This window comes from Rattus norvegicus, chromosome 2 (assembly GCF_021556685.1).
Source record: "Rattus norvegicus strain SHRSP/BbbUtx chromosome 2, alternate assembly SHRSP_T2T, whole genome shotgun sequence".
Lineage (NCBI taxonomy): Eukaryota > Metazoa > Chordata > Mammalia > Rodentia > Muridae > Rattus > Rattus norvegicus.
The window spans coordinates 37,219,308-37,246,114 of NC_141535.1; the positions used below are offsets into that span (position 1 = coordinate 37,219,308).

Below are 26,807 nucleotides of genomic sequence, written 5' to 3' on the forward strand. Positions count from 1 at the left end.
TGCCTACGAATTTCATAAAGCCGTTGTTTTTGATAGCTGAGTAATATTCCATTGTGTAGATGTACCACATTTTCTGTATCCATTCCTCTGTTGAAGGGCATCTGGGTTCTTTCCAGTTTCTGGCTATTATAAATAAGGCTGCGATGAACATAGTGGAGCACGTGTCTCTTTTATATGTTGAGGCATCTTTTGGGTATATGCCCAAGAGAGGTATAGCTGGATCCTCGGGCAGTTCAATGTCCAATTTTCTGAGGAACCTCCAGACTGATTTCCAGAATGGTTGTACCAGTCTGCAATCCCACCAACAATGGAGGAGTGTTCCTCTTTCTCCGCATCCTCGCCAGCATCTGCTGTCTCCTGAGTTTTTGATCTTAGCCATTCTCACTGGTGTGAGGTGAAATCTCAGGGTTGTTTTGATTTGCATTTCCCTTATGACTAAAGATGTTGAACATTTCTTTAGGTGTTTCTCAGCCATTCGGCATTCCTCAGCTGTGAATTCTTTGTTTAGCTCTGAACCCCATTTTTTAATAGGGTTATTTGTCTCCCTGCGGTCTAACTTCTTGAGTTCTTTGTATATTTTGGATATAAGGCCTCTATCTGTTGTAGGATTGGTAAAGATCTTTTCCCAATCTGTTGGTTGCCGTTTTCTCCTAACCACAGTGTCCTTTGCCTTACAGAAGCTTTGCAGTTTTATAAGATCCCATTAGTCGATTCTTGATCTTAGAGCATAAGCCATTGGTGTTTTGTTCAGGAAATTTTTTCCAGTGCCCATGTGTTCCAGATGCTTCCCTATTTTTTCTTCTATTAGTTTAAGTGTGTCTGGTTTGATGTGGAGGTCCTTGATCCACTTGGACTTAAGCTTTGTACAGGGTGATAAGCATGGATCGATCTGCATTCTTCTACATGTTGCCCTCCAGTTGAACCAGCACCATTTGCTGAAAATGCTATCTTTTTTCCATTGGATGGTTTTGGCTCCTTTGAAAAAAATCAAGTGACCATAGGTGTGTGGGTTCATTTCTGGGCCTTCAATTCTATTCGATTGGTCTATCTGTCTGTCTCTGTACCAATACCATGCAGTTTTTTTATCACTATTGCTCTGTAATACTGCTTGAGTTCAGGGAGAGTGATTCCCCCTGAAGTCCTTTTATTGTTGAGGATAGTTTTAGCTATCCTGGGTTTTTTGTTATTCCAGATGAATTTGCAAATTGTTCTGTCTAACTCTTTGAAGAATTGGATTGGTATTTTGATGGGGATTGCATTGAATCTGTAGATCGCTTTTGGTAAAATGGCCATTTTTACTATATTAATTCTGCCAATCCATGAGCATGGGAGATCTTTCCATCTTCTGAGGTCTTCTTCAATTTCTTTCTTCAGTGTCTTGAAGTTCTTATCATACACATCTTTTACTTGCTTGGTTAAAGTCACACCGAGGTACTTTATATTATTTGGGTCTATTATGAAGGGTGTCATTTCCCTAATTTCTTTCTCGGCTTGTTTCTCTTTTGTGTAGAGGAAGGCTACTGATTTATTTGAGTTAATTTTATACCCAGCCACTTTGCTGAAGTTGTTTATCAGCTTTAGTAGTTCTCTGGTGGAACTTTTGGGATCACTTAAATATACTATCATATCATCTGCAAATAGTGATATTTTGACTTCTTCTTTTCCGATGTGTATCCCCTTGACCTCCTTTTGTTGTCTGATTGCTCTGGCTAGAACTTCAAGAACTATATTGAATAAGTAGGGAGAGAGTGGGCAGCCTTGTCTAGTCCCTGATTTTAGTGGGATTGCTTCAAGTTTCTCTCCATTTAGTTTAATGTTAGCAACTGGTTTGCTGTATATTGCTTTTACTATGTTTAGGTATGGGCCTTGAATTCCTATTCTTTCCAGGACTTTTATCATGAAGGGGTGTTGAATTTTGTCAAATGCTTTCTCAGCATCTAATGAAATGATCATGTGGTTCTGTTCTTTCAGTTTGTTTATATAATGGATCACGTTGATGGTTTTCCGTATATTAAACCATTCCTGCATGCCTGGGATGAAGCCTACTTGATCATGGTGGATGATTGTTTTGATGTGCTCTTGAATTTGGTTTGCCAGAATTTTATTGAGTATTTTTGCGTCGATATTCATAAGGGAAATTGGTCTGAAGTTGTCTTTCTTTGTTGTGTCTTTGTGTGATTTAGGTATAAGAGTAATTGTGGCTTCATAGAAGGAATTCAGTAGTGCTCCATCTGTTTCAATTTTGTGGAATAGTTTGGATAATATTGGTATGAGGTCTTGTATGAAGGTTTGATAGAATTCTGCACTAAACCCGTCTGGACCTGGGCTCTTTTTGGTTGGGAGACCTTTAATGACTGCTTCTATTTCCTTAGGAGTTATGGGGTTGTTTAACTGGTTTATCTGTTCCTGATTTAACTTCGATACCTGGTATCTGTCTAGGAAATTGTCCATTTCCTGAAGATTTTCAAGTTTTGTTGAATATAGGTTTTTATAGTAAGATCTGATTATTTTTTGAATTTCCTCTGAATCTGTAGTTATGTCTCCCTTTTCATTTCTGATTTTGTTAATTTGGACACACTCTCTGTGTCCTCTCGTTTGTCTGGCTAAGGGTTTATCTATCTTGTTGATTTTCTCAAAGAACCAACTTTTGGTTCTGTTGATTCTTTCTATGGTCCTTTTTGTTTCTACTTGGTTGATTTCAGCTCTGAGTTTGATTATTTCCTGCCTTCTACTCCTCCTGGGTGTATTTGCTTCTTTTTGTTCTAGAGCTTTTAGGTGTGCTGTCAAGCTGCTCTTTCCTGTTTCTTTTTTGCAGGCACTCAGTGCTATGAGTTTTCCTCTTAGCACAGCTTTCATTGTGTCCCATAAGTTTGGGTATGTTGTACCTTCATTTTCATTAAATTCTAAAAAGTTTTTAATTTCTTTCTTTATTTCTTCCTTGACCAGGTTATCATTGAGTAGAGCATTGTTCAATTTCCATGTATATGTGGGCATTATTCCCTTATTGTTATTGAAGACCAGTTTTAGGCCGTGGTGGTCTGATAGCACGCATGGGATTATTTCTATCTTTCTGTACCTGTTGAGGCCCGTTTTTTGACCAACTATATGGTCAATTTTGGAGAAAGTACCATGAGGAGCTGAGAAGAAGGTATATCCTTTTGCTTTAGGATAGAATGTTCTATAAATATCCATTAAGTCCATTTGGCTCATGACTTCTGTTAGTCTGTCTACGTCTCTGTTTAATTTCTGTTTCCATGATCTGTCCATTGATGAGAGTGGGGTGTTGAAATCTCCCACTATTATTGTGTGAGGTGCAATGTGTGTTTTGAGCTTTATTAAGGTTTCTTTTACGTATGTAGGTGCCCTTGTATTTGGGGCATAGATATTTAGGATTGAGAGTTCATCTTGGTGGATTTTTCCTTTGATGAATATGAAGTGTCCTTCCTTATCTTTTTTGATGACTTTTAGTTGAAAATTGATTTTATTTGATATTAGAATGGCTACTCCAGCTTGCTTCTTCTGACCATTTGCTTGGAAAGTTGTTTTCCAGCCTTTCACTCTGAGGTAGTGTCTGTCTTTGTCTCTGAGGTGTGTTTCCTGTAGGCTGCAGAATGCAGGGTCCTCGTTGCGTATCCAGTTTGTTAATCTATTTCTTTTTATTGGGGAGTTGAGGCCATTGGTGTGAGAGATATTAAGGAATAGTGATTATTGCTTCCCGTTATATTCATATTTGGATGTGAGGTTATGTTTGTGTGCTTTCACTGTCTTTGTTTTGTTGCCAAGACGATTAGTTTCTTGCTTCTTCTAGGGTATAGCTTGCCTCCTTATGTTGGGCTTTCCATTTATTATCCTTTGTAGTGCTGGATTTGTAGAAAGATATTGTGTAAATTTGGTTTTGTCATGGAATATCTTGGTTTCTCCATCTATGTTAATTGAGAGTTTTGCAGGGTACAGTAACCTTGGCTGGCATTTGTGTTCTCTTAGGGTCTGTATGACATCTGTCCAGGATCTTCTGGCCTTCATAGTTTCTGGCGAAAAGTCTGTTGTGATTCTGATAGGTCTGCCTTTATATGTTACTTGACCTTTTCCCTTACTGCTTTTAATATTCTTTATTTTGTGCGTTTGGTGTTTTGACAATTATGTGATGGGAGGTGTTTCTTTTCTGGTCCAATCTATTTGGAGTTCTGTGGGCTTCTTGTATGTCTATGGGTATCTCTTTTTTTAGGTTAGGGAAGTTTTCTTCTATGATTTTCTTGAAGATATTTATTGGTCCTTTGAGCTGGGAGTCTTCACTCTCTTCTATACCTATTATCCTTAGGTTTGATCTTCTCATTGAGTCCTGGATTTCCTGTATGTTTTGGACCAGTAGCTTTTTCTGCTTTACATTATCTTTGACAGTTGAGTCAATGATTTCTATGGAATCTTCTGCTCCCGAGATTCTCTCTTCCATCTCTTGTATTCTGTTGGTGAAGCTTGTATCTACAGCTCCTTGTCTCTTCTTTTGGTTTTCTATATTCAGGGTTGTTTCCATGTGTTCTTTCTTGATTGCTTCTATTTCCATTTTTAATTCCTTCAACTGTTTGATTGTGTTTTCCTGGAATTCTTTCAGGGATTTTTGCGATTCTTTCAGGGATTTTTGCGATTCCTCTCTGTAGGCTTCTACTTGTTTATTAATGTTTTCCTGTGTTTCCCTAAGGGAGTTCTGCACGTCGTTCTTGAAGTCCTCCAGCATCATGATCAAATATGATTTTGAAACTAGATCTTGCTTTTCTGGTGTGTTTGGATATTCCATGTTTGTTTTGGTGGGAGAATTGGGCTACGATGATGCCATGTAGTCTTGGTTTCTGTTGCTTGGGTTCCTGCGCTTGCCTCTCGCCATCAGATTATCTCTAGTGTTACTTTGTTCTGCTATTTCTGACAGTGGCTAGACTGTCCTATAAGCCTGTGTGTCAGGAGTGCTGTAGACCTGTTTTCCTCTCTTTCAGTCAGTTATGGGGACAGAGTGTTCTGCTTTCAGGCGTTTAGTTTTTCCTCTCTACAGGTCTTCAGCTGTTCCTGTGGGCCTGTGTCTTGAGTTCACCAGTCAGCTTTCTTGCAGCAGAAAAGTTGGTCTTACCTGTGGTCCCGAGGCTCAAGTTCGCTCGTGGGGTGCTGCCCACGGGCTCTCTGCAGCGGCAGCAACCAGGAAGACCTGTGCCGCCCCTTCCGGGAGCTTCAGTGCACCAGGGTTCCAGATGGCCTTTGGTGTTTTCCTCTGGTGTCCGAGATGTGTTTGCAGAGAGCAGTCTCTTCTGGTTTCCCAGGCTTGTCTGCCTCTCTGAAGGTTTAGCTCTCCCTCCCACGGGATTTGGGTGCAGAGAACTGTTTATCCGGTCTGTTTCCTTCAGGTTCCGGCGGTGTCTCAGGCAGGGGTCCTGCCACTCCTGGGCCCTCCCCCACGGGAGCCCAGAGGCCTTATACAGTTTCCTCTTGGGCCAGGGATGTGGGCAGGGGTGGGCAGTGTTGGTGGTCTCTTCCGCTCTGCAGCCTTAGGAGTGCCCACCTGACCAGGCGGTTGGGTCTCTCTCTCACGGGGTCTGGGAGCAGAGAGCTGCTGCAGCTCTTCACTTTGTTTATGTTACTTCCTGTATGTAAATTAACAGTGCCCCCTTCCTACCCCCATATGTGTGCATAGGATTATTCATTTCAATCATTCACAATGTCCTTTTGATTGCTGTCCTGTCCTCTTTCTAAACATAGCTTTAATCTCACCTGTTAGATGAAAATCCTCATGCTTTCACTGTCAAGAGAGCAGGGATTTATATACTTGTATTTTTAAAACTACCTTGTATTTGCCTGTTCTGAACTACCTGTCCAGGGTTTCCTTTAACAACTCTCCTTATATGTTTTGTGCTTAAGTTAGTTTTCCATCATGACATGTTTATTAGAATATAATACTGTAAATATAAATTATTTTTGAAGTAATAGTCAACCTAATCATCTGGCTCCTTATCTAAAAATGGTGTTCTTATGCGGTGACAGATCCATCCTATGCAGTGACAGATCCATTTTATGCAGTGACAGATCCATCTCAGATTCTTTTTAATTAAAATGCATTTTGAGTTCACTAGGCTTTAGGACATGGAAAAATATGGCAAAGAAAGGATAGGTTTGAAAAATGGAGCCCATGGCATAGAAAAGCCACAGTCTTTAAATATACCAGAGTTTTCAAAATGTGTTTTGAAAACATACAGGGATGTAAGTTATGTATTAAGCTCTCTTTTACCAATGCTCATTAATAGGGGGGTTCTGTGATTGGCAATCACCTATATCAACGAAGCACTGTCTTTTTCTGTAATTCCCTTTTGTATTGATACAGTAGAATGAATATTAACATGTAAATGTGGACTTATGTAAAAAAAATTAACACAATCTTTTTTTTTTTTTATTAACTTGAGTATTTCTTGTGTTATTCCCTTTCCCGGTTTCCGGGCAAACATCCCCCTAATCCCTCCCATCTTCCCCCCATTGCTGCCCTCCCCCCAACAATCTAGTTCACTGGGGGTTCAGTTTTAGCAGGACCCAGGGCTTCCCCTTCCACTGGTGCTCTTACTAGGATATTCATTGCTACCTATGAGGTGAGAGTCCAGGGTCAGTCCATGTATAGTCTTTAGGTAGTGGCTTAGTCCCTGGAAGCTCTGGTTGCTTGGCATTGTTGTACATATGGGGCCTCGAGCCCCTTCAAACTCTTCCAGTTCTTTCTCTGATTCCTTCAACGGGGGTTCTATTCTCAGTTCAGTGGTTTGCTGCTGGCATTCGCCTCTGTATTTGCTGTATTCTGGCTGTGTCTCTCAGGAGCGATCTACATCTGGCTCCTGTCGGTCTGCACTTCTTTGCTTCATCCATCTTGTCTAATTGGATGGCTGTATATGTATGGGCCACATGTGGGGCAGGCTCTGAATGGGTGTTCCTTCTGTGTCTGTTTTAATCTTTGCCTCTCTCTTCCCTGCCAAGGGTATTCTTGTTCCCCTTTTAAAGAAGGAGTGAAGCATTCACATTTTGATCATCCGTCTTGAGTTTCGTTTGTTCTAGGCATCTAGGGTAATTCAAGCATTTGGGCTAATAGCCACTTATCAGTGAGTGCATACCATGTATGTCTTTCTGTGATTGGGTTAGCTCACTCAGGATGATATTTTCCAGTTCCAACCATTTGCCTACGAATTTCATAAAGCCGTTGTTTTTGATAGCTGAGTAATATTCCATTGTGTAGATGTACCACATTTTCTGTATCCATTCCTCTGTTGAAGGGCATCTGGGTTCTTTCCAGCTTCTGCCTATTATAAATAAGGCTGCGATGAACATAGTGGAGCACGTGTCTTTTTTATATGTTGAGGCATCTTGTGGGTATATGCCCAAGAGAGGTATAGCTGGATCCTCAGGCAGTTCAATGTCCAATTTTCTGAGGAACCTCCAGACTGATTTCCAGAATGGTTGTACCAGTCTGCAATCCCACCAACAATGGAGGAGTGTTCCTCTTTCTCCGCATCCTCGCCAGCATCTGCTGTCACCTGAGTTTTTGATCTTAGCCATTCTCACTGGTGTGAGGTGAAATCTCAGGGTTGTTTTGATTTGCATTTCCCTTATGACTAAAGATGTTGAACATTTGTTTTGGTTTAACACAATCTTTAATGGGTCATTCGCTTTGCTAAATTTCAGTTTTCCTATCTGTGAAGTGCATATTACTATCCATGAGGTTTTCTGTTGAAGGAGCACTTGAATCATGTGATATTGAGAACATGTGGGAACATATGATAAATGCAAAGAGATTCAGACAGACATAGTATCATTGAATAATTCTATTGCCTTTTTAATATTAATTCTACCTTACTTTAAAGGGCTGGTCTATCTTGATCAAAGCCAACTGTTGATGTAACTAATAAATGACCCAATAAGGAAATACAGGATGTGTAATGGGCTTGTTGTTTTATTTTCTTTTTGTTGTTTTTTTTTTTTGTTGTTTTATTTTCTTATTTCCTTCTTTTAAGTCTCTTCTGTTTCTTCCCTAATAAAACAGTTTTGGTATGAACCATGATGGAATTGGAAATTCTTGTGGGACGAAAGGTCATGAGGCAGCAAAACTTATGGCAGCTCATATCACAGCAAATACCAATCCCTTCTCCTGGTCTGCCTGCAGCAGAGACTACATCACCAGCTTTCTAGAGTAAGTAACGTCTGGAGAGGGTGATCAATTGTTCTAGAAGTAACTCATTATGGGAAGCCTAATGTGCAGTGCTTCAAATTCTCTGTGGGTAGGATTTTTAGGGCCGGGCTACATTTTAGGCTGCTCCCACATTTTTAAATAAATCATTGTGGCATATTTTCCTGGTCTTATACGAATAGTGGATAAGCTAGAAGTGCAATGAGAATATAAGTATAATTGATGCAATGAATGATTAGAATTTTTCAGTAAATTAGAAAGTGTTTTCAGAAGGAATTTGCATTCAAAAAGTTTAATAGAGAATAAGTCAAACTTTAATTCAGTAATTCATTATCATGATATTCGTGAAAAAAAGACCTGAATTCTTCAGGAGTGTCAGAGCATCTAATAATAGCAGGTAAAAGAAACAACTAAATTAAGCAGCAGGAAGGAGCATTCTGAGGAAGAGTTTAAGCGGCTCATCTTTTGCACAGTTGAGGAGCTTCTTCATGGTCTTCCGTCTCTCTTCCCAGAATCTGGTTCTGTGTGTTATACATGTATATACATGTGTGATTGGGCACAAGCACAACTATGTATACAGCATTTGGTTCTATGCATGTGACAAATGTGAGTGAGCACAACTACGACTGGGTTTAGGAAAAGAGTTTTTGCTCAGCTCACTCGTGTGTACTCTCACACTGGATATTAGGACCCAGTAGACTTGAATATTGTTTTTTGTGAGGCCTTCCATATTAGTTTATCCTTTTAATCTTAAGGGTCTGAGTTTTTACGTCATAATGCTCATATCATTAGAGGCTTTGTATATCATACTATTTAAGGCTATAAACTGTAAATCTATTGATAGTTATTAGAATTATAAGCATTACTATGTTAAGTAACATCAGTTTCAATACTTTATGCTGCACCCTTGCTTTAGCTGTCTTGTTCTAGGCTCTCCTGTGGGAGGTGAGATTGAATGTAAACAGGCATGCACAAAGAGCGTTAGAATAACCAACATTCTGTTCAGGAAGTAGCTTGTATTATTATTTCATTATTATTATTAGCACAATTGCATTATAAAAATTTTAAATTAGGATTGCTTACATAGGATAAAATTATGTCTTAAAAGTTTATGTAACTAATCATAGCCAGGTCATATAGTCTGAGAGTTTATAATTACATGGAAAAGAAAGCTTAATTACCCAGCACAGATCATGTTTCAAAAATCAAAAGATGGGGGGTTGGGGATTTAGCTCAGCGGTAGAGCGCTTGCCTAGCGAGCGCAAGGCCCTGGGTTCGGTCCCCAGCTCTGGAAAAAAAAAAAAGAGAAAAAGGAAAAAAACAAAAACAAAAACAAAAATCAAAAGATGAAATTCGAAAATAGACCTTAAAAATGTATTAGTACAGTCACTCAATTTGGAATTCATTTCAAAATGTGGTCCTGAACACCTATATTATGGACTAACAATTTTTAATCTTAGTAGGAAAACATCGTATTATACTTACCTTGTGCTAGAATGAGAGAAGTGCTATAAATAGACAATCAAGAATTTATTTGACATGTTCAGTAATTTTTAATACAAAGCACTGATCATATCATTTTAAGGATAGTTTAGGATGAATTCATTTACATAAGTTATAAACACTATTGAAGTTCTCCTCTTGTAGAAACCTGACCAGACCTGAAATTTCTCTTATCTTAGCATTTGTTTTCAGATTAAAATCTTAATCTCTATCAACATAAAGACATATTGTATAAGATGCTCAGTATTTGTGTGTATTTTCAATGGCAGTCCTCATGAATCTTCCTCTTTGTATTCTGTTTCTATCCTACTGGTGATTGTCTAGCTGTTTAGCTAGTACTGGCTCTATGTACTAAATGCCAGGAGTAAGCCAAATGAATGCAACAAATTTCGTGTTTTTTATGTACTAAAAACCATACAGAAGCAAAGACACGTGGACTAATTTTGAACTTCTGTCAAGTCTTCTGTAGTTGGAATTGTATTGTGGCTGTTAAAACACTATAAAAGGGACTCTCTAGGTTGCTAGTAATATACAGTGAAATGATCACTGGTTTGTGAGAGATGAAGAACTATTAATATTTGCATTGTAGCAAATATTAATTGTTTTAATAAAAACAATTCAAAGGCATTATTTAATCTTCATTGCTTTTCTGTATTTTGTACATAAAAGAAAAATAAGTATTGACAGGATTCTAATGGGCTTATTTATCCTATATTTTATAACAAGGGTTCCTTTGTATATTCTCATGAAAATGCCCTAAGTTAAAACCACTAGGAAATGGATAAATATTAAAAAAGAAAGAAAGAACAAAAGAAGAAAAAGAAAGACTTGAGATAACTATCAGGTCTACCTCTCTAATAATAAACTAAATAACTAAATCTTATTATAATTTGTCCAATCAATAAAGGATTTTAAACACTAGCCTCATTAAAAAAAAAAACACTTCACTGGAGCACAAAGATAAAATCGTTACTGTAAAAAGTCTTTGTTCTATTTCCTGTTCAATGAGCTTAATTGTTTTAACAACTATGAGTGAGATATCTATATCTGTTTCTGTGTCTATATTTAAATCCAGAAACATTTTGCACTTTGATAAATGATTACGTTTACATCTATGTTTTGTAGTTGACTCAAAAGTTTCATAGGACTTTATTTTAGTTTTTCTTTTCAAGAAAAAGAATCCTTGAAAGAATTAACTGTTAAGGAACTGTTACCCAGCCAACAAAATACATATCTTCCTCTACTTAGAGAGTGCATAGGACAAGGGTGATGGAGGCATTAACAATGAGCTTCTATGATTTATAGAAATCCATGATTCACTGTTTTAACTGGAAATACAAAAAGACATGGCCCTAAAATGCCACTAGAATAATCTCTCTTGTCATTCTGCAACACTAGGTGTTATTGATCAGTCAGGAGATGGTGTTTACCAACTCCCAATATTTTTTTTCAGATTTCTTAAACTCGGTGATTCAATAAGTGGTTCATGAATCGCCCAGAAGCCGTCCCGATTAAATAATAAAGAACCCATTTCCGTTAAAATGGACGTGTTATGCCAGCTTCTGATGTTTTCCGACGACGGCTTTGCAGGTAGTGTCTTTCCTATCTGCCTGCGGGGCTCCCTCATTTACTTATTTAGAAGACACAAAAATACAACCTGGTATGATGGCCTAGCTCACTGACTATGGCTAGTTTACCAGGCTGTGAAAAGCAGATAGCTATAACTTAGGACAGACACATTTCCACTCATTCCCAGCCACTTAGAAGTAGTTCAGAGCAGTTTCATATCCTTTCTAAAAGATATGGGAGCTTTGAGAGTCATCTTTTACCCTTTTTAAACTTTGTAAAATTGCCTGAGCTCTCAGATAGCTGTACTACAATTGCTTGCTATTTCACGTTTTGTATAGAATCCATTTTACTCACGGGTGGAAGCTGATTGAATGCATGAGTGGCATTGCTAGGACTGAGGGGAACTAGGAAGAGGGAAGTAATGTCTGATGGACAAGATGCAAAGCACAAGTGCTCTGTAAAAGTGACTCTTGAAGGTTAACATTACTCCATCAAATGGAAATCATCTTGTTAAGTGGAGCCTCCCTCTTCCCAAAAAAGTGTAGCATCCAAGAAATAATCTGGAAGAGCAGGTTTTCCTTCAGTGTATGGGACACATGTTGTGACCCTTGCTCTAACCGTGGGTATCTTTGACAAGGTGTAATTGTATAGAGAGTAATTATATGTATACATATGTAACTATATGTAGAGTAGGTTTAGAGTAAGCCATTAACAGCACAAAATTTGTATATTTGAAACCTCAAGTTAATTATATTCGAACACCCATGTTGCACAGTGAATGACAGGAATAAGAAAGAGGTTTGACTCTCCATCACTTGCCTGATTATGCCATTACACTGTTATATTTAGTTGAAACATTGTTGGTTACATTAAAAAATGATAAAGCTACTTATAAGAAGTTAGTAAATAAAAGACATTTAATTTGATATAAATGACATAAACCTAAGTCACGCTTAACTCATATGCATCAGTATTCCTTTGTGAAAAAAAAGGATAGCATTAGATTACACCTGTTGCTGTTGATATGTCATAGTTAGGCAGATATCCTCTCAGACTAGCCCACTATGTGCCATGTAATTTTAAAAAACACGCTTCCTCCGTTGCCCGGGGCTGCGCTCTGAGCTCCACCAATGGCCAGCTGGCGTCTTTCCTGAGAGCTGAGACTGCATCCCCACCCTCTCCTGGCTAGCTTTGCCAAGCTGCCATCAACTGCCCTGTCTTCTCTCTTTCTCTTGCCAACCTTAGCTCTGCAGAAGAAAAACACTAGACTGCTTTATTATTTTTAAACTTGCCAGATAACACAATTGCTGGGAAAAACAAACAAACAAACAAACAAACAAACAAACTCTAGTGCTAAACTTATCAGCTAACCTATAATCAGCCATCCACCAGTGGCAGACACCAATGGTTCTGGTTGCCCTAAAACCTTACATGGCTGTTGTGTCCTCCTGGTTCCAAAGCCTGTTCCAAAGAGCCCCTCCTCTCTCCCTATATCTGCTCTTCCTCCTCCTCCTGGGACCCAAAAGTCCCACCTTAAAAACATGCAACACCACTGTATAAACTAAAGATCTATTCTTTATATCCTTTTTTTCATAAAAGTAAACTTTCAATCTCAATTAGTGATACATTTTCATGTGTTCTGGAAACAAAGGCAGGAAGACATTGTGTAAAGATCTAAAAATGTTAGTGAAGGACTGAAATTTGATTCCTGTTCTTGTTTTCAAGATTTTGGGACTCTGAATAAAAGCTTACTAAATTAGAAATGGAGTATATAAAAATTACTTTACAATCATAATGCAATGAGTTTTGGATATATAAATAAAGCTTGATTGACTATGAATTTTCATAATCAATAAGATATATATTCTTAAACTGATATATATTTTGCCCTGTCTCAGAAACTTAAATAAAAATAAGTATGATTTAATAATTATCTATATTTCTAACATATTTAACTAGGATTGCAATTTTTCTTAAGAAATATGAGCTGTTATAAAGTAATTGTAGATTTAATTTTATGCATATAGCTTTACACTGGATAAATAAATTTAAATATTAAGTTATAGCCTCTTGTGGATGAAGCCTAATACTCTGTATATTTAGTTTACTAGTAAAGTTTATGTTTTCTGAAAGGAAAAATTTTTTGCGACCCCGCTACCAGGTAAAAACCATTTATCTTAATAAATACTCTTAATAAGTAAATTCCAGAATATATATAGATTTATTGCTACTTTTGTTATTTTGACACTAGCATGGATTATACTAAGCTTACCATAGCAAAATTAACTAGATTCTAGATTAAACCAGAATTTTCCATAGCTTTTGTTTTAAGAACATTATAAAGTATAAGGCAATATAATGTTTTTATTAAAACAAGTTAGAAATCCCAGATATAATGTTATATGAACAGATAAGTTATGTTACTCAGTCCTAAATGGAGTATTAAAGAACAACAAAGTACACAGGCTATAAAAAAAGATGTCTTTCACAGCTACAATACCTAGAAAAGGAAAGAAAACCTGAAGAATGACTTCTTTTAAACAGCAGTCCCCAAATAGGCAGATGGGCAGTTGTTAGGAGTCAGAGCCGTGGGCATGGGAACTCCTAGAAGCCCACTCCTCAGATGTCTGAGGCCAGGACAATCAAGACCAGTCTACATCAAGAGAGCTGTCACAAAGAAACAGAATAAAGGTGAAGACTTGTGGTTGTAAATTCCATTTGGAGGAGACAGGAAATCAGCAAGAGGGGATGGGAGTCAGGACTGTAGCAGAGGAGAATGAAACTTTTCAATTAGTATAACTTAAAAACAATACTAAAAATTATTAATGTACAGATTGGGAGATGACTTAGTGCAGTGGCTCTCAACCTGGGGATTATGACCCCCCTTTAACAAGGTTTGCATGTTAGATATCCTGCATATCTTATATTTACATAACAATTCATAACAGTAGCAAAATTACAGTTGTGAAGTAACAACGAAATAATTTTGTGGTTGGAAGGTCTGATGAGGAACTGAATTAACGGGTCGTGCATTAGGGAGATTGAGACCACTGGTTCAGTGGGTAAAGTGTTGGGTGTACAAGCATGAGACCTAAGTTTGGATCCCAGAACCCACGCCAAGGCCAGGTATAGTGGAATACCTGTAGGTTCAGGGTGTCTGTAGACAGCTTCAGGCTAGCTGAATCCTGGGGTTTGATGGCTACCCAGTCTAACTAAGACAGCCGGTCCAGGTTCAGTGAGACACTGTCTCAACAGTAAGATGGAAATAATTGAGGAATACATCTGACACTAACCTGGCCTCCAACAACTGCAAGGGTGAGGGTACACTTACACATATTCACTCACATGCATACACCATGGTAGGGGAGCGGCATAGAGAGAAGAGCTGCTAGTGTAAAATCAGAACTCGGACTTTACCTCAAAACCTTTAAAAATCAGAAGACGAGTTACTCATAGGAAAATTTATTAGAATTGAGTGCTCAGAAATTCTAGGTTAAATACATACATGTGTACATGTGCACACACACACACACACAGAGAGAGAGAGAGAGAGAGAGAGAGAGAGAGAACTCTTCAGACAGAGTTAACTCTGTACTTCACAGATCCATATTCTTTGCCTTCTGTGTCTGTCTCTGTACTATTTTATAATGGTAGTTGAGAGCTTAGAAGCATACTGTCCTCAATTACTGTTCTTCTTAAGAATCAATTCATAGGGGTTGGGGATTTAGCTCAGTTGTAGAGCGCTTGCCTAGCAAGTGCAAGGCCCTGGGTTTGGTCCCCAGCTCCGAAAAAAAGAAAAAAAAAAGAATCAATTCATAATAACTATGCTCTGTAGTCTTTTCTTAATTGAAAGTAGCAGAAAGGTACTGAGAAAACAGTAGACAGACTAACAGTATTGTGTTAGTTATAACACAATACAAAAAACATTTGCAATATTTAATCTCAGTTAAGAATTAAAATGTCGCCTATATTCAACAAAACTTGAAAATCTGCAGGAAATGGACAATTTCCTAGACAGATACCAGGTACCGAAGTTAAATCAGGAACAGATAAACCAGTTAAAAAACCCCATAACTCCTAAGGAAATAGAAGCAGTCATTAAAGGTCTCCCAACCAAAAAGAGCCCAGGTCCAGACGGGTTTAGTGCAGAATTCTATCAGACCTTCATAGAAGACCTCATACCAATATTATCCAAACTATTCCACAAAATTGAAACAGATGGAGCACTACCGAATTCCTTCTATGAAGCCACAATTACTCTTATACCTAAACCACACAAAGACACAACAAAGAAAGACAACTTCAGACCAATTTCCCTTATGAATATCGACGCAAAAATACTCAATAAAATTCTGGCAAACCGAATCCAAGAGCACATCAAAACAATCATCCACCATGATCAAGTAGGCTTCATCCCAGGCATGCAGGGATGGTTTAAAATACGGAAAACCATCAACATGATCCATTATATAAACAAACTGAAAGAACAAAACCACATGATCATTTCATTAGATGCTGAGAAAGCATTTGACAAAATTCAACACCCCTTCATGATAAAAGTCCTGGAAAGAATAGGAATTCAAGGCCCATACCTAAACATAGTAAAAGCCATATACAGCAAACCAGTTGCTAACATTAAACTAAATGGAGAGAAACTTGAAGCAATCCCACTAAAATCAGGGACTAGACAAGGCTGCCCACTCTCTCCCTACTTATTCAATATAGTTCTTGAAGTTCTAGCCAGAGCAATCAGACAACAAAAGGAGGTCAAGGGGATACACATCGGAAAAGAAGAAGTCAAAATATCACTATTTGCAGATGATATGATAGTATATTTAAGTGATCCCAAAAGTTCCACCAGAGAACTACTAAAGCTGATAAACAACTTCAGCAAAGTGGCTGGGTATAAAATTAACTCAAATAAATCAGTAGCCTTCCTCTACACAAAAGAGAAACAAGCCGAGAAAGAAATTAGGGAAACGACACCCTTCATAATAGACCCAAATAATATAAAGTACCTCGGTGTGACTTTAACCAAGCAAGTAAAAGATGTGTACGATAAGAACTTCAAGACACTGAGGAAAGAAATTGAAGAAGACCTCAGAAGATGGAAAGATCTCCCATGCTCATGGATTGGCAGAATTAATATAGTAAAAATGGCCATTTTACCAAAAGCGATCTACAGATTCAATGCAATCCCCATCAAAATACCAATCCAATTCTTCAAAGAGTTAGACAGAACAATTTGCAAATTCATCTGGAATAACAAAAAACCCAGGATAGCTAAAGCTATCCTCAACAATAAAAGGACTTCAGGGGGAATCACTATCCCTGAACTCAAGCAGTATTACAGAGCAATAGTGATAAAAACTGCATGGTATTGGTACAGAGACAGACAGATAGACCAATGGAATAGAATTGAAGACCCAGAAATGAACCCACACACCTATGGTCACTTGATTTTTGACAAAGGAGCCAAAACCATCCAATGGAAAAAAGATAGCATTTTCAGCAAATGGTGCTGGTTCAACTGGAGGTCAATGGAATGCAGATCGATCCATGCTTATCACCCTGTACAAAGCTTAAGTCCAAGTGGATCAGGGACCTCCACATCAAACCAGACACACTCAAACTAATAGAAGAAAAACTAGGGAAGCATTTGGAACACATGGGCACTGGAAAAAATTTCCTGAACAAAACACCAATGGCTTATACTCTAAGATCAAGAATCAACAAATGGGATCTCATAAAACTGCAAAGCTTCTGTAAGGCAACGGACACTGTGGTTAGGACAAATCGGCAACCAACAGATTGGGAAAAGGTCTTTACCAATCCTACAACAGATAGAGGCCTTATATCCAAAATATACAAAGAACTCAAGAAGTTGGACCGCAGGGAGACAAATAACCCTATTAAAAATGGGGTTCAGAGCTAAACAAAGAATTCACAGCTGAGGAATGCCGAATGGCTGAGAAACACCTAAAGAAATGTTCAACATCTTTAGTCATAAGGGAAATGCAAATCAAAACAACCCTGAGATTTCACCTCACACCAGTGAGAATGGCTAAGATCAAAAACTCAGGTGACAGCAGATGCTGGCGAGGATGTGGAGAAAGAGGAACACTCCTCCATTGTTGGTGGGATTGCAGACTGGTACAACCATTCTGGAAATCAGTCTGGAGGTTCCTCAGAAAATTGGACATTGAACTGCCTGAGGATCCAGCTATACCTCTCTTGGGCATATACCCAAAAGATGCCCCAACATATAAAAAAGACACGTGCTCCAGTATGTTCATAGCAGCCTTATTTATAATAGCCAGAAGCTGGAAAGAACCCAGATCCCCTTCAACAGAGGAATGGATACAGAAAATGTGGTACATCTACACAATGGAATATTACTCAGCTATCAAAAACAACGACTTTATGAAATTCGTAGGCAAATGGTTGGAACTGGAAAATATCATTCTGAGTGAGCTAACCCAATCACAGAAAGACACACATGGTATGCACTCATTGATAAGTGGCTATTAGCCCAAATGCTTGAATTACCCTAGATGCCTAGAACAAATGAAACTCAAGACGGATGATCAAAATGTGAATGCTTCACTCCTTCTCTAAAAGGGGAACAAGAATACCCTTGGCAGGGAAGAGAGAGGCAAAGATTAAAACAAACACAGAAGGAACACCCATTCAGAGCCTGCCCCACATGTGGCCCATACATATACAGCCACCCTATTAGACAAGATGGATGAAGCAAAGAAGTGCAGACCGACAGGAGCCAGATGTAGATCGCTCCTGAGAGACACAGCCAGAATACAGCAAATACAGAGGCGAATGCCAGCAGCAAACCACTGAACTAAGAATAGGACCCCCGTTGAAGGAATCAGAGAAAGAACTGGAAGAGCTTGAAGGGGCTCGAGACCCCATATGTACAACAATGCCAAGCAACCAGAGCTTCCAGGGACTAAGCCACTACCCAAAGACTATACATGGACTGACCTCATAGGTAGCAATGAATATCCTAGTAAGAGCACCAGTGGAAGGGGAAGCCCTGGGTCCTGCTAAGACTGAACCCCCAGTGAACTAGACCGTTGGGGGGAGGGCGGCAATGGGGGGAGGGTTGGGAGGGGAACACCCATAAGGAAGGGGAGGGGGGACGGGGATGTTTGCCCAGAAACCGGGAAAGGGAATAACACTCGAAATGTATATAAGAAATACTCAAGTTAATAAAAAAAAAAAAAAACAGAGAGTGGGGGACAAAAACCCAATTCACAAAGGGTTCTGACTTACTTGGTCAAGTCTGTCGCCATATAAAGTTGTATGACATGGAATAAACTTATTCAGAAATCATGAAAAAAAAAAGAATTATATTGTCAAAATTGTCCCATTCCTCAAATGCACTCATCAAAGTTGGCTGTGTTACAGGTATGTATGTTAGGAGAACAGTGCTGTGTATAAACACAGAGAGAGCATTTGAGGTGGAGAACAGTTAAATCATCTGCACAGATACATGCTCTTCTTCGGGTCACTTGCCTGATAGGCCTTGCTGCTGTGCACAGATGGAGCCATTTCAAAAGGCCTTTGTTGATATGGTGTTCCTAAACACAGGCTCATTTAAAAATATACATACACTTTTCTTTTGTATTTTATTTCATGGCAGGTTTTAATCTTCTGTAACATGTACTCAGCCCAGAGAACTGGTCTTGTCTAGCTATTTAATTAGCTATTAATACAAAAGAAATAGCTGCTTCCAGAGAACTGACACAGGAATACGCTTTGGGGACCAGCTCTCTCAGCAGTTTTGGCCTTAGGTCCCTCCCAGTTATACTTGCCACCGTTGGCTCTGAAGGCCCTGGCAGGGCACACCTGATCTAATTTTTTAAAAAGCATATGAACATTGGCTAAAATATCATCATACCTTGAATCAAGAACATTAAATGAAGTAATTATTTTTGCTTCTTCCTAAATTAAGCCAGTTTTACCATCAGGAAGGAGTTACTTCCTTTATGTATCTACCTTTAAGTTCTCTTCTGAGGTTCATATATTTCTACTTCTGAAATTTTTAGTTTACTTTTCTGTATTTCTAAAAGTCACTTTATATAATATTTGTATTGGGTTCTGTCCTGGCTTCAGATAGGTTATTATGTCATATATTTTTTTGTTGTGCTATTGATAAATATTAATAACCTCATGGTGTTTATGTAAATTATTCAGAATATATTTTTCTGTTGACTTAAAGCAGTATTTACTTATTTTTATTATATACTCAATTGTCTTCATAAATATATTTATAATTTTATTGTAAATCAAGATGGAACTTATATTTTGGAAAAATTAATTTTCTAATTCAGTCTTTCCATAAATATTCTCTATTATTAAGTCATTTTTTATTAATGTACTATCAAAAATGACCCCCCCTTGTCATTAACTTTAATATATTTTTGAAATTCCTAATTGGGTCTTACTTGACTAAAGTTTATATGTCTTAATATCAAAGGTGCTATTTTTAAAATTCATCTAACAATAAATGTGCTTGCTGAGGTACGTGACGGTTTCTAAACTTAAGACAGAAAGGAGCAAGTACTGGGTAGAACAATCCTTGAGCAGTGCTCTCTGACAGGCCTGTCTGTGTCAGTGCAGTATTACTGTCTCTTCAGGATTCTCTTTAAAACTACACAGAGAGCATAAAGCACAGAAGACAATCTTGTATCCTTTAGGTCTGAGTCCCCTTCAGAGGAGTAGGTTTCAGGTTTTAAAGATACTAATTTGCTGCTGTGAAAATATACTGTTAATATAACAAGTTAACTTTTACACTTTAGGAGTATAAAAACTTTCAGATGAATTTAAAACTCATTGTTTTGTATGACTCTTCCCTATTTGTAAATGAAATTTTGTGCTGTCCTAAATAACAGTTGAGGAACTTCAACTTGTGAAGTTATTTTCCTTTGGCAAAGTGGATGGAAAAGATTTGGGGAAAAAAGCAAAAGTGCTGGCACAATGGACAGGAATGTTGGAAAAAATGTTAAGTGTTGGCATAGGAATTCTTTAAACATTCTAACTCACATGGGAAATGAAAGTCAAAAAGCATCTGTCCTGTTTTATGCACACTGAATAAGTAAAAATGAACAATTATATTTAGCAAAGCTCTTTAAACTAAGGTACTCTGTCTGGCTTTTGGCAACCTTTATGTTATTTGTTCCACTGAATTAAAATACTATGTTGTAGTGAAGGCATACTTTGTAAGGCAGAAGTTATGTGCAAAGAAGACCATTCCCTTATTCTACTTTTGATGATCCTAAATGAAATATGAAATCTCTGAAAGACTAAACATGTCTAGTGTTTGTGAGTGAGAGCTTTGAACCTTAGCTGTCATTTAACCCACGAACTAGTGACATGTCTTACGGTAGCACCTGTGTTCTATCTAGGGGCGAAGTATATAAATTAAGTCTTTATGATTATAACTACAATTATTTTTGTTTAATTTTCCACAATTCATGTTTTTAATTCTACTACCAGATGTGGTTATATTTTCAGAGAAAACAAACAAGAAACTTAGAGCAATGTGAAATTCTGTTTTGGTTCCTTTCGAGCTAGTTTAAAGGCCAGCATGACATTTTCAGGTTGGTGTCTGAGACGCTTCCATTGTGTTGTGGAGCTGGAGAAAAGGAATTTGGGGCTCTCCTTCAGATGTCAGTGAAATGACTCTATTTTGCTATATGATTATTTGTAGAATGTGTGCTGTTTTTCATGCATCGTTATTAAAACAAAGATCTCAACACATGGGTTCATAATTGCGCATGAAATAGTCTACAGAGTACCTAATTTCCTTCGATGCTTTATGTTGAACAGTTCAGGCCGTGGTACTTGCCTTGATAATGAGCCTCCAAAGCGTGACTTTCTTTACCCAGCTGTGGCCCCAGGTCAGGTGTATGATGCTGACGAACAGTGCCGTTTCCAGTACGGAGCAACGTCCCGCCAATGCAAATATGGGGTAAGCGGTCTTAATCCTATGTTCAGCCAATAAGTGTTCTCTTCTAACACGTGTTCAGGTGGAATGATGATGAACTGTTTGCCTTTGATGCACTGTTAATTTCCATAATGCTTTTGACACTGATTTTTCTGAAATCATATTATAATTTCTACTTTTAAATATTTGAATAACACCAAATTAACATGATTCACAATATTTTGTTAAGGAGGCAGACAGAATTTTGGAAAATTATTCTTTTATTTATTTTTTAAATCTTGAGCTCATGTTGTCAATTTTACTTTGTCTTTTAAAATATTTTACTTTTAAGAAACCTCTCTACTTCCTTTTCCTGGCATCCTTATAACTGTGCTAAAGGGCATTTTTTACTGGCTTCTTGCCTTTACCTAAATTCACTCTAGCAAGAACTGAGTCATTTCAGGTTGCCTCACCCAGTGCCCAATTCTCAATATAATAACCAAGAAGGAACAAGATGACATTAGCCCAAAAATGAAAAAACAGGACATAGCCACAGGAAGAAATTGTAGGCAGCATGATTGTTCTCTTAGTGTTTGCTTTAAAAACTCACAGTACCATATTAGAAACACTTAAGTTCTTTTTATAACTTTTTAAATATTTTGGTATCTAATATAGGAATGTGTGTAGTGAAAAATAGAATTCTAAAATATCAATCTGTGTGCCAAAAAATATTTAGGCTTAAAAATCAAATCTCAAGGCTTAGTTCTTATTGTGGTACATGTAGATAGTCTGAGTTCATAAAAAAGGATAACGATACAAATAATTACATTTTACCATAGCTATTATTAGACTACATACACACTGTACATTACCAGTTATTCCTCTTGTGCATGGAACAATAAAAGGCAATTAAAAAAATCTCTTGGGTGACAAATATATTGTTATTCTTGTAGACTTCGGCAATGTTTCCAAGATTGTATGTAATTACTGTATGTATGTATGTATGTATGTATTGTATGCATGTTGAGCACCATGTAAAACTTTGACTTTTCCACTTTGTTTATAAAGTTTTAGTTTTGAGTGGATCTAGTTTCTTTTAATCTCAAATTGCTTTTTTGTAAAATAAAGTCACTCAAATATTAATCACAGTCACTACAAGTACTCAAAGATCTAATGAGATTAGAGATGCTTTGCACCCTCCCTCATAGTGGGTCCCCTTTCTGTCAGCAAGGGAGTCCACATGTTAGCTTTTATTTTGGAAACTATGTTGGAACTCCACATGTAAGCTTCTATTGTAGATTATTATTGCCATTATTATTATTACATTTATGGAATTTGATAAGCTTTCTTTGATGAACAAATCATTTAAAGTAGAATTGATTCTTCTTAATCTGGAAATCTTACTCATTCCAGACTGATAGAGATGAGACAAGTACTAATTTTGAAACTATTTTCTGCTCTTTTATTCTTTCTGTGTTATGCTCATGCACATTTCTGTAACAGAAATAAAATCAGAAAGCATGAAGACATTAGCATTACAGCATTTATATTTTCTCATGAACCCTTTTTTCTTGTTTGCAGCAAAATGCTGGTTTTACTAGATACATGTACTCTATGAAATTCTTACGTTCTTTTTATATTCTACTCTAAATATCCAGTTAGGGTTCTTGATCTCTGATGGAGTTTTTAAAATCCCTTCCAGCTGTAGTACTTGTATCTAAGGAATTAGGTTCACATAATTATACCCTGTTTACACTGCTTCTTATCTTACCTCTCCCTAATGTTTTTAACAATTCTGAATAGTGCTCTGGAAATCAACTCAGTCAGGGAAGCAAGGTGATTTCCATGAATTAGCTAAAGGGAAATATAAACCTGAGTGGCATGGTAAGGTGAGCCCTGAGCACACTGGCATGTGACCAGGAGAAGCGTTGTCTTGAAATGATTCCTGTCATGACTTGGGGAAGATTTTAAATACTTACAATGACCTGTAACTGCTGAGTGGTAGGCTTCCTCCTGTCTCTTTTGCCTTCATGTAGTAGTTGAGAGCTCACGAATACCCAGCTCCATGGCTTCAGAGAAGTCTTGTGTGTGCATTCGGTTATGTTCATGCTGACCACAGTGGGTATTTCATTTGGTTCACAGTTTTCCACAGTTCTCACTCCATAATATCTCTTTGTTTCCAAACTTTCCATACCTTCCACCAGGATAAAATGTAAAATAGTTTTAAATACAAAGAACAGAATATCACAGTACAATATGTAGATTAAAATATTTGCATAATGTAATCTCTAAGTGATGTGCAATGATAGTTAACTGATATGTAGTGCCTGTTTCTTCAGACTGCATTGATAAAATTTATAATGACTCTGTAGTATTTTATACATGGGGAAAGTAAAAGTACACGTGTGTAACTCGTGCACTCCAAGATTAAAAACATGTAAAGGTTTGAGTCTGTCATGTCTGCAGTATCTAGGTAGAGTCATTCTGTTAATAATATAAGGGTTGTAGATGTTTCTTTTTTTCTTTTTTATTATTCCTCATCCTTTTTAAATTTTTTAAAAAATTTATTTACAATCCAGAATTTGTCTTCCCTCCCAGTCCCACTCCCACAGTTCATCATCCCATTACTCCTCCCCCGTCTCAGAGAGGATGCTCACCAGCACCAGGCCTGGGCTCTCAAGTCTCTCCCATTGCAGCCAGAACAGGCAGTCTTCTGATATATATGTGTCAGGGGCCTCAGACCAGCCCGTGTATGCTGCCTGGTTGGTGGCTTAGTGTCAGGGTGCTGCCAGGGGTCAGGATTAGTTCACAATGCTCATCTTCCTATGGGGTCACCCTCTTCTGCTTCTTCCGTTCTCCCCTAATTCAACCATAGGGGTCCCCACCTTCTGTCTTATGGTTGGGTCTAAGTATCTGTGTCTGTCTCAGTCAGCTGCTTGTTGGGCCTCTCAGAGAAGAGCCATGCTAGGCTTCAGTTTGTTAGGACATCATAGCATCAGTAATAGTGTCAAACCTTGGTGTCCCCCCATGAAGTGGATCCCCATTTGGACAGTCACTGTACTGCCTTTTCCTCAGTCTCTTCTCCATTTTTGTCCCTTCATTTCTTTTAGACAGGCTTGTTTAGGAGAATACTTGTTTAGTTTTCTTCAGGTAATGTCTCATTCCTGGTCAGTAAAATTTTCAAACTCTTCATTTTAGCCCTGTCTTTTGGGAGAGAGGTCATCTCTAAAATTACTGTTTAGGGACATACATCCTCAGATGTCTGAAATTGAAATTGTAAAGTCTTTGATGACATTTCTTACCACCACCATCCAGAGCATCTCATGTTTTACTGCATTTACTGCACAGCGTTACTGGGATTAAAGGCATGTGTTATACCCAGTTTCTGTGGTACTGGGTTTAAACTGAGAGCATAGATTAAAAAGATGTTCTTCTAAGTAAATAGCATTCTCAGCTATGTTTTCTTTTATTAAAAAAAGTTAGAGGCCAGCTAAATGATTGATTCAGTGAGTAAAGACAGTTACCACAAAACCAGAGGGCCTGTGTTTAATCTTGGACCTGTATGATTGAAAGAGATAACTCTGCAAGGGGTTCTCTGACCTCCCTAGTGGTTTATTGTCTGTAAAGTGTGTGTCTCTCTTTGAGATGAGATACAAGTATAGAAATGCAGCTTGTAAAGCTAGATCTTTACTTTATTTTCTTCATACATCTGCCAACTCTCACTCTAAGGATGCCTTAGGTACTTTTAAAAAAATTTTATTGGATATTTTCTTTATCTACATTTCAAATATCCCCTTTCCTGGTTTCTCCTCTGGAAACCCCCTAGGCCATCCCTTTACCCCATGCCTCCATGAGGGTGGTTCCCCCACCCACTCTTCCATTCCCTCCACCCTCCCTGCCCTGCATTCCCTTACACTGGGGCCTTGTCAGTACCAAGGTCTTCTCCTCCCATTGGTGCTCAACAAGTCCATCCTCTGCTACATATGGAACAGGAGCCATGGGTCTATCCATGTGTACTATTGGACGATGGTTTAGTCCCTGGGAGTTCTGGTTGGTTGGTATTGTTCTTATGGGGTTACAAACCCCTTTAGCTCCTTCAATCCTTTCTCTAACTCCTTCAATGGGGACTGCGTTCTCAGTTCAGTGGTTGGCTGCAAGCATTCACCTCTATATTTGTCATGCTCTCTCAGAAGACAGCTATATCAGGCTCCTGTCAGCTTGTGCTTCTTGGCATCAGCAATAGTGACTGGGTTTGGTGGCAGTAGATGGGCTGGATCCCCAGGTGGGACAGTCTCTGGATGGCCTTTCCCTCAGTCTCTGCTCCAAATTTTGTCTCTGTATTTCCTCCTGTGAGTATTTTGATCTCCCTACTAAGAAGGACTGAAGCATCCACATTTTGATCTTCCTTCTTCTTGAGTTTCATATGGTCTGTGAATTGTATCTTGGGTATTCTGAACTTTTGGGCTAATATCCACTTATCGGTGAGTAAATACCACATTTTCTATATCCATTCCTCTGTTGAAGGAAATCTGGGTTGTTTCCATCTTCTGGCTATTATAAATAAGGAACATAGTGGACCATGTGTCCTTGTTAGATGTTGGAGGATCTTTTGGATATATGCCCCGGAGTGGTATAGCTAAGTCCTCAGGTAGTACTCTGTCCAATTTTCTGAGGAACCTCCAGACTGATTTCTAGAGTGGTTGTACCAGTTTATAATCCCACCAACAATGGAAGAGTGTTCCTCTTTCTCCATATCCTCGCCAGCATCTGTTGTCACCTGAGTTTTTGATCTTGGCTATTCTGACTGGTGTGAGGTGGAATCTCAGGGTCGTTTTGATTTGCATTTCCCTGATGACTAAAGATGTTGAACACTTCTTTAGATGCTTCTCAGCCATTCGATATTCCTAATTTGAGAATTGTTTAGCTCTGTGCCCCAATTTTTAATAGGATTATTTGATTCTCTGGAGTCTAACTTCTTGAGTTCTTTGTATATATTGGATATTAGCCTTTTATCAGATGTAGGATTGGTAAAGATCTTTTCCCAATGTTGGTTGCCGTTTTATCCTATTGACAGTGTCCTTTGCCTTACAGAAGGTTTTCAATTTTATGAGGTTCCATTTATTGATTTTTGATCTTAGAGCATAAGCCACTGGTGTTCTGTTCAGGAAATTTTCCTCTGTGCCCTTGTGTTCGAAGCTCTTGCCCAATTTCTCTTCTATCAGATTCATCCATCATATCCAGTTTTATGTGGAGGTCATTGATCCATTTGGATTTGACTTTTGTACGAGATAAGAATGGGTCAATTTGCATTCTTTTACATGCTGACTGCCAATTGAACCAGCACCATTTGTTGAAAATGCTGTCTTTTTTCCACACTGGATGGTTTTAGCTCCTTCTTTGTCAAAGATCAAGTGACCATAGGTGTGTGGGTTCATTTCTGGGTCTTCAGTTCTATTCCATTGATCTACCTGATTGTCTCTGTACCAATATTATACAGTTGGGTTTTTTTTAAATCACTATTGTGATGTAATACTGCTTGAGGTCAGGGATAGTGAGTTCCCTAGAAGTTCTTTTATTGTTGAAGATAGTTTT

General features: G+C 38.1%; 1 protein-coding gene across 17 annotated transcripts in view; it reads left to right on the forward strand.

The window, feature by feature from the left end:
• Nucleotides 1–26,807, forward strand: part of Adamts6 (ADAM metallopeptidase with thrombospondin type 1 motif, 6) — a 219,777-nt gene that overhangs the window by 86,060 nt on the left and 106,910 nt on the right. For 16 of the 17 annotated variants that reach the window (XR_015665162.1, XR_015665183.1, XM_087625925.1 and 13 more), the window contains 2 exon segments: nucleotides 8,054–8,200; nucleotides 21,119–21,260. Coding sequence is in view for 15 of the 17 variants with exons in the window: in XM_087625925.1 (XP_087482051.1) it covers nucleotides 8,054–8,200; nucleotides 21,119–21,260 (289 nt within the window). In the remaining 2 variants the exon portion in view is untranslated. 17 annotated transcript variants of the gene reach the window in all.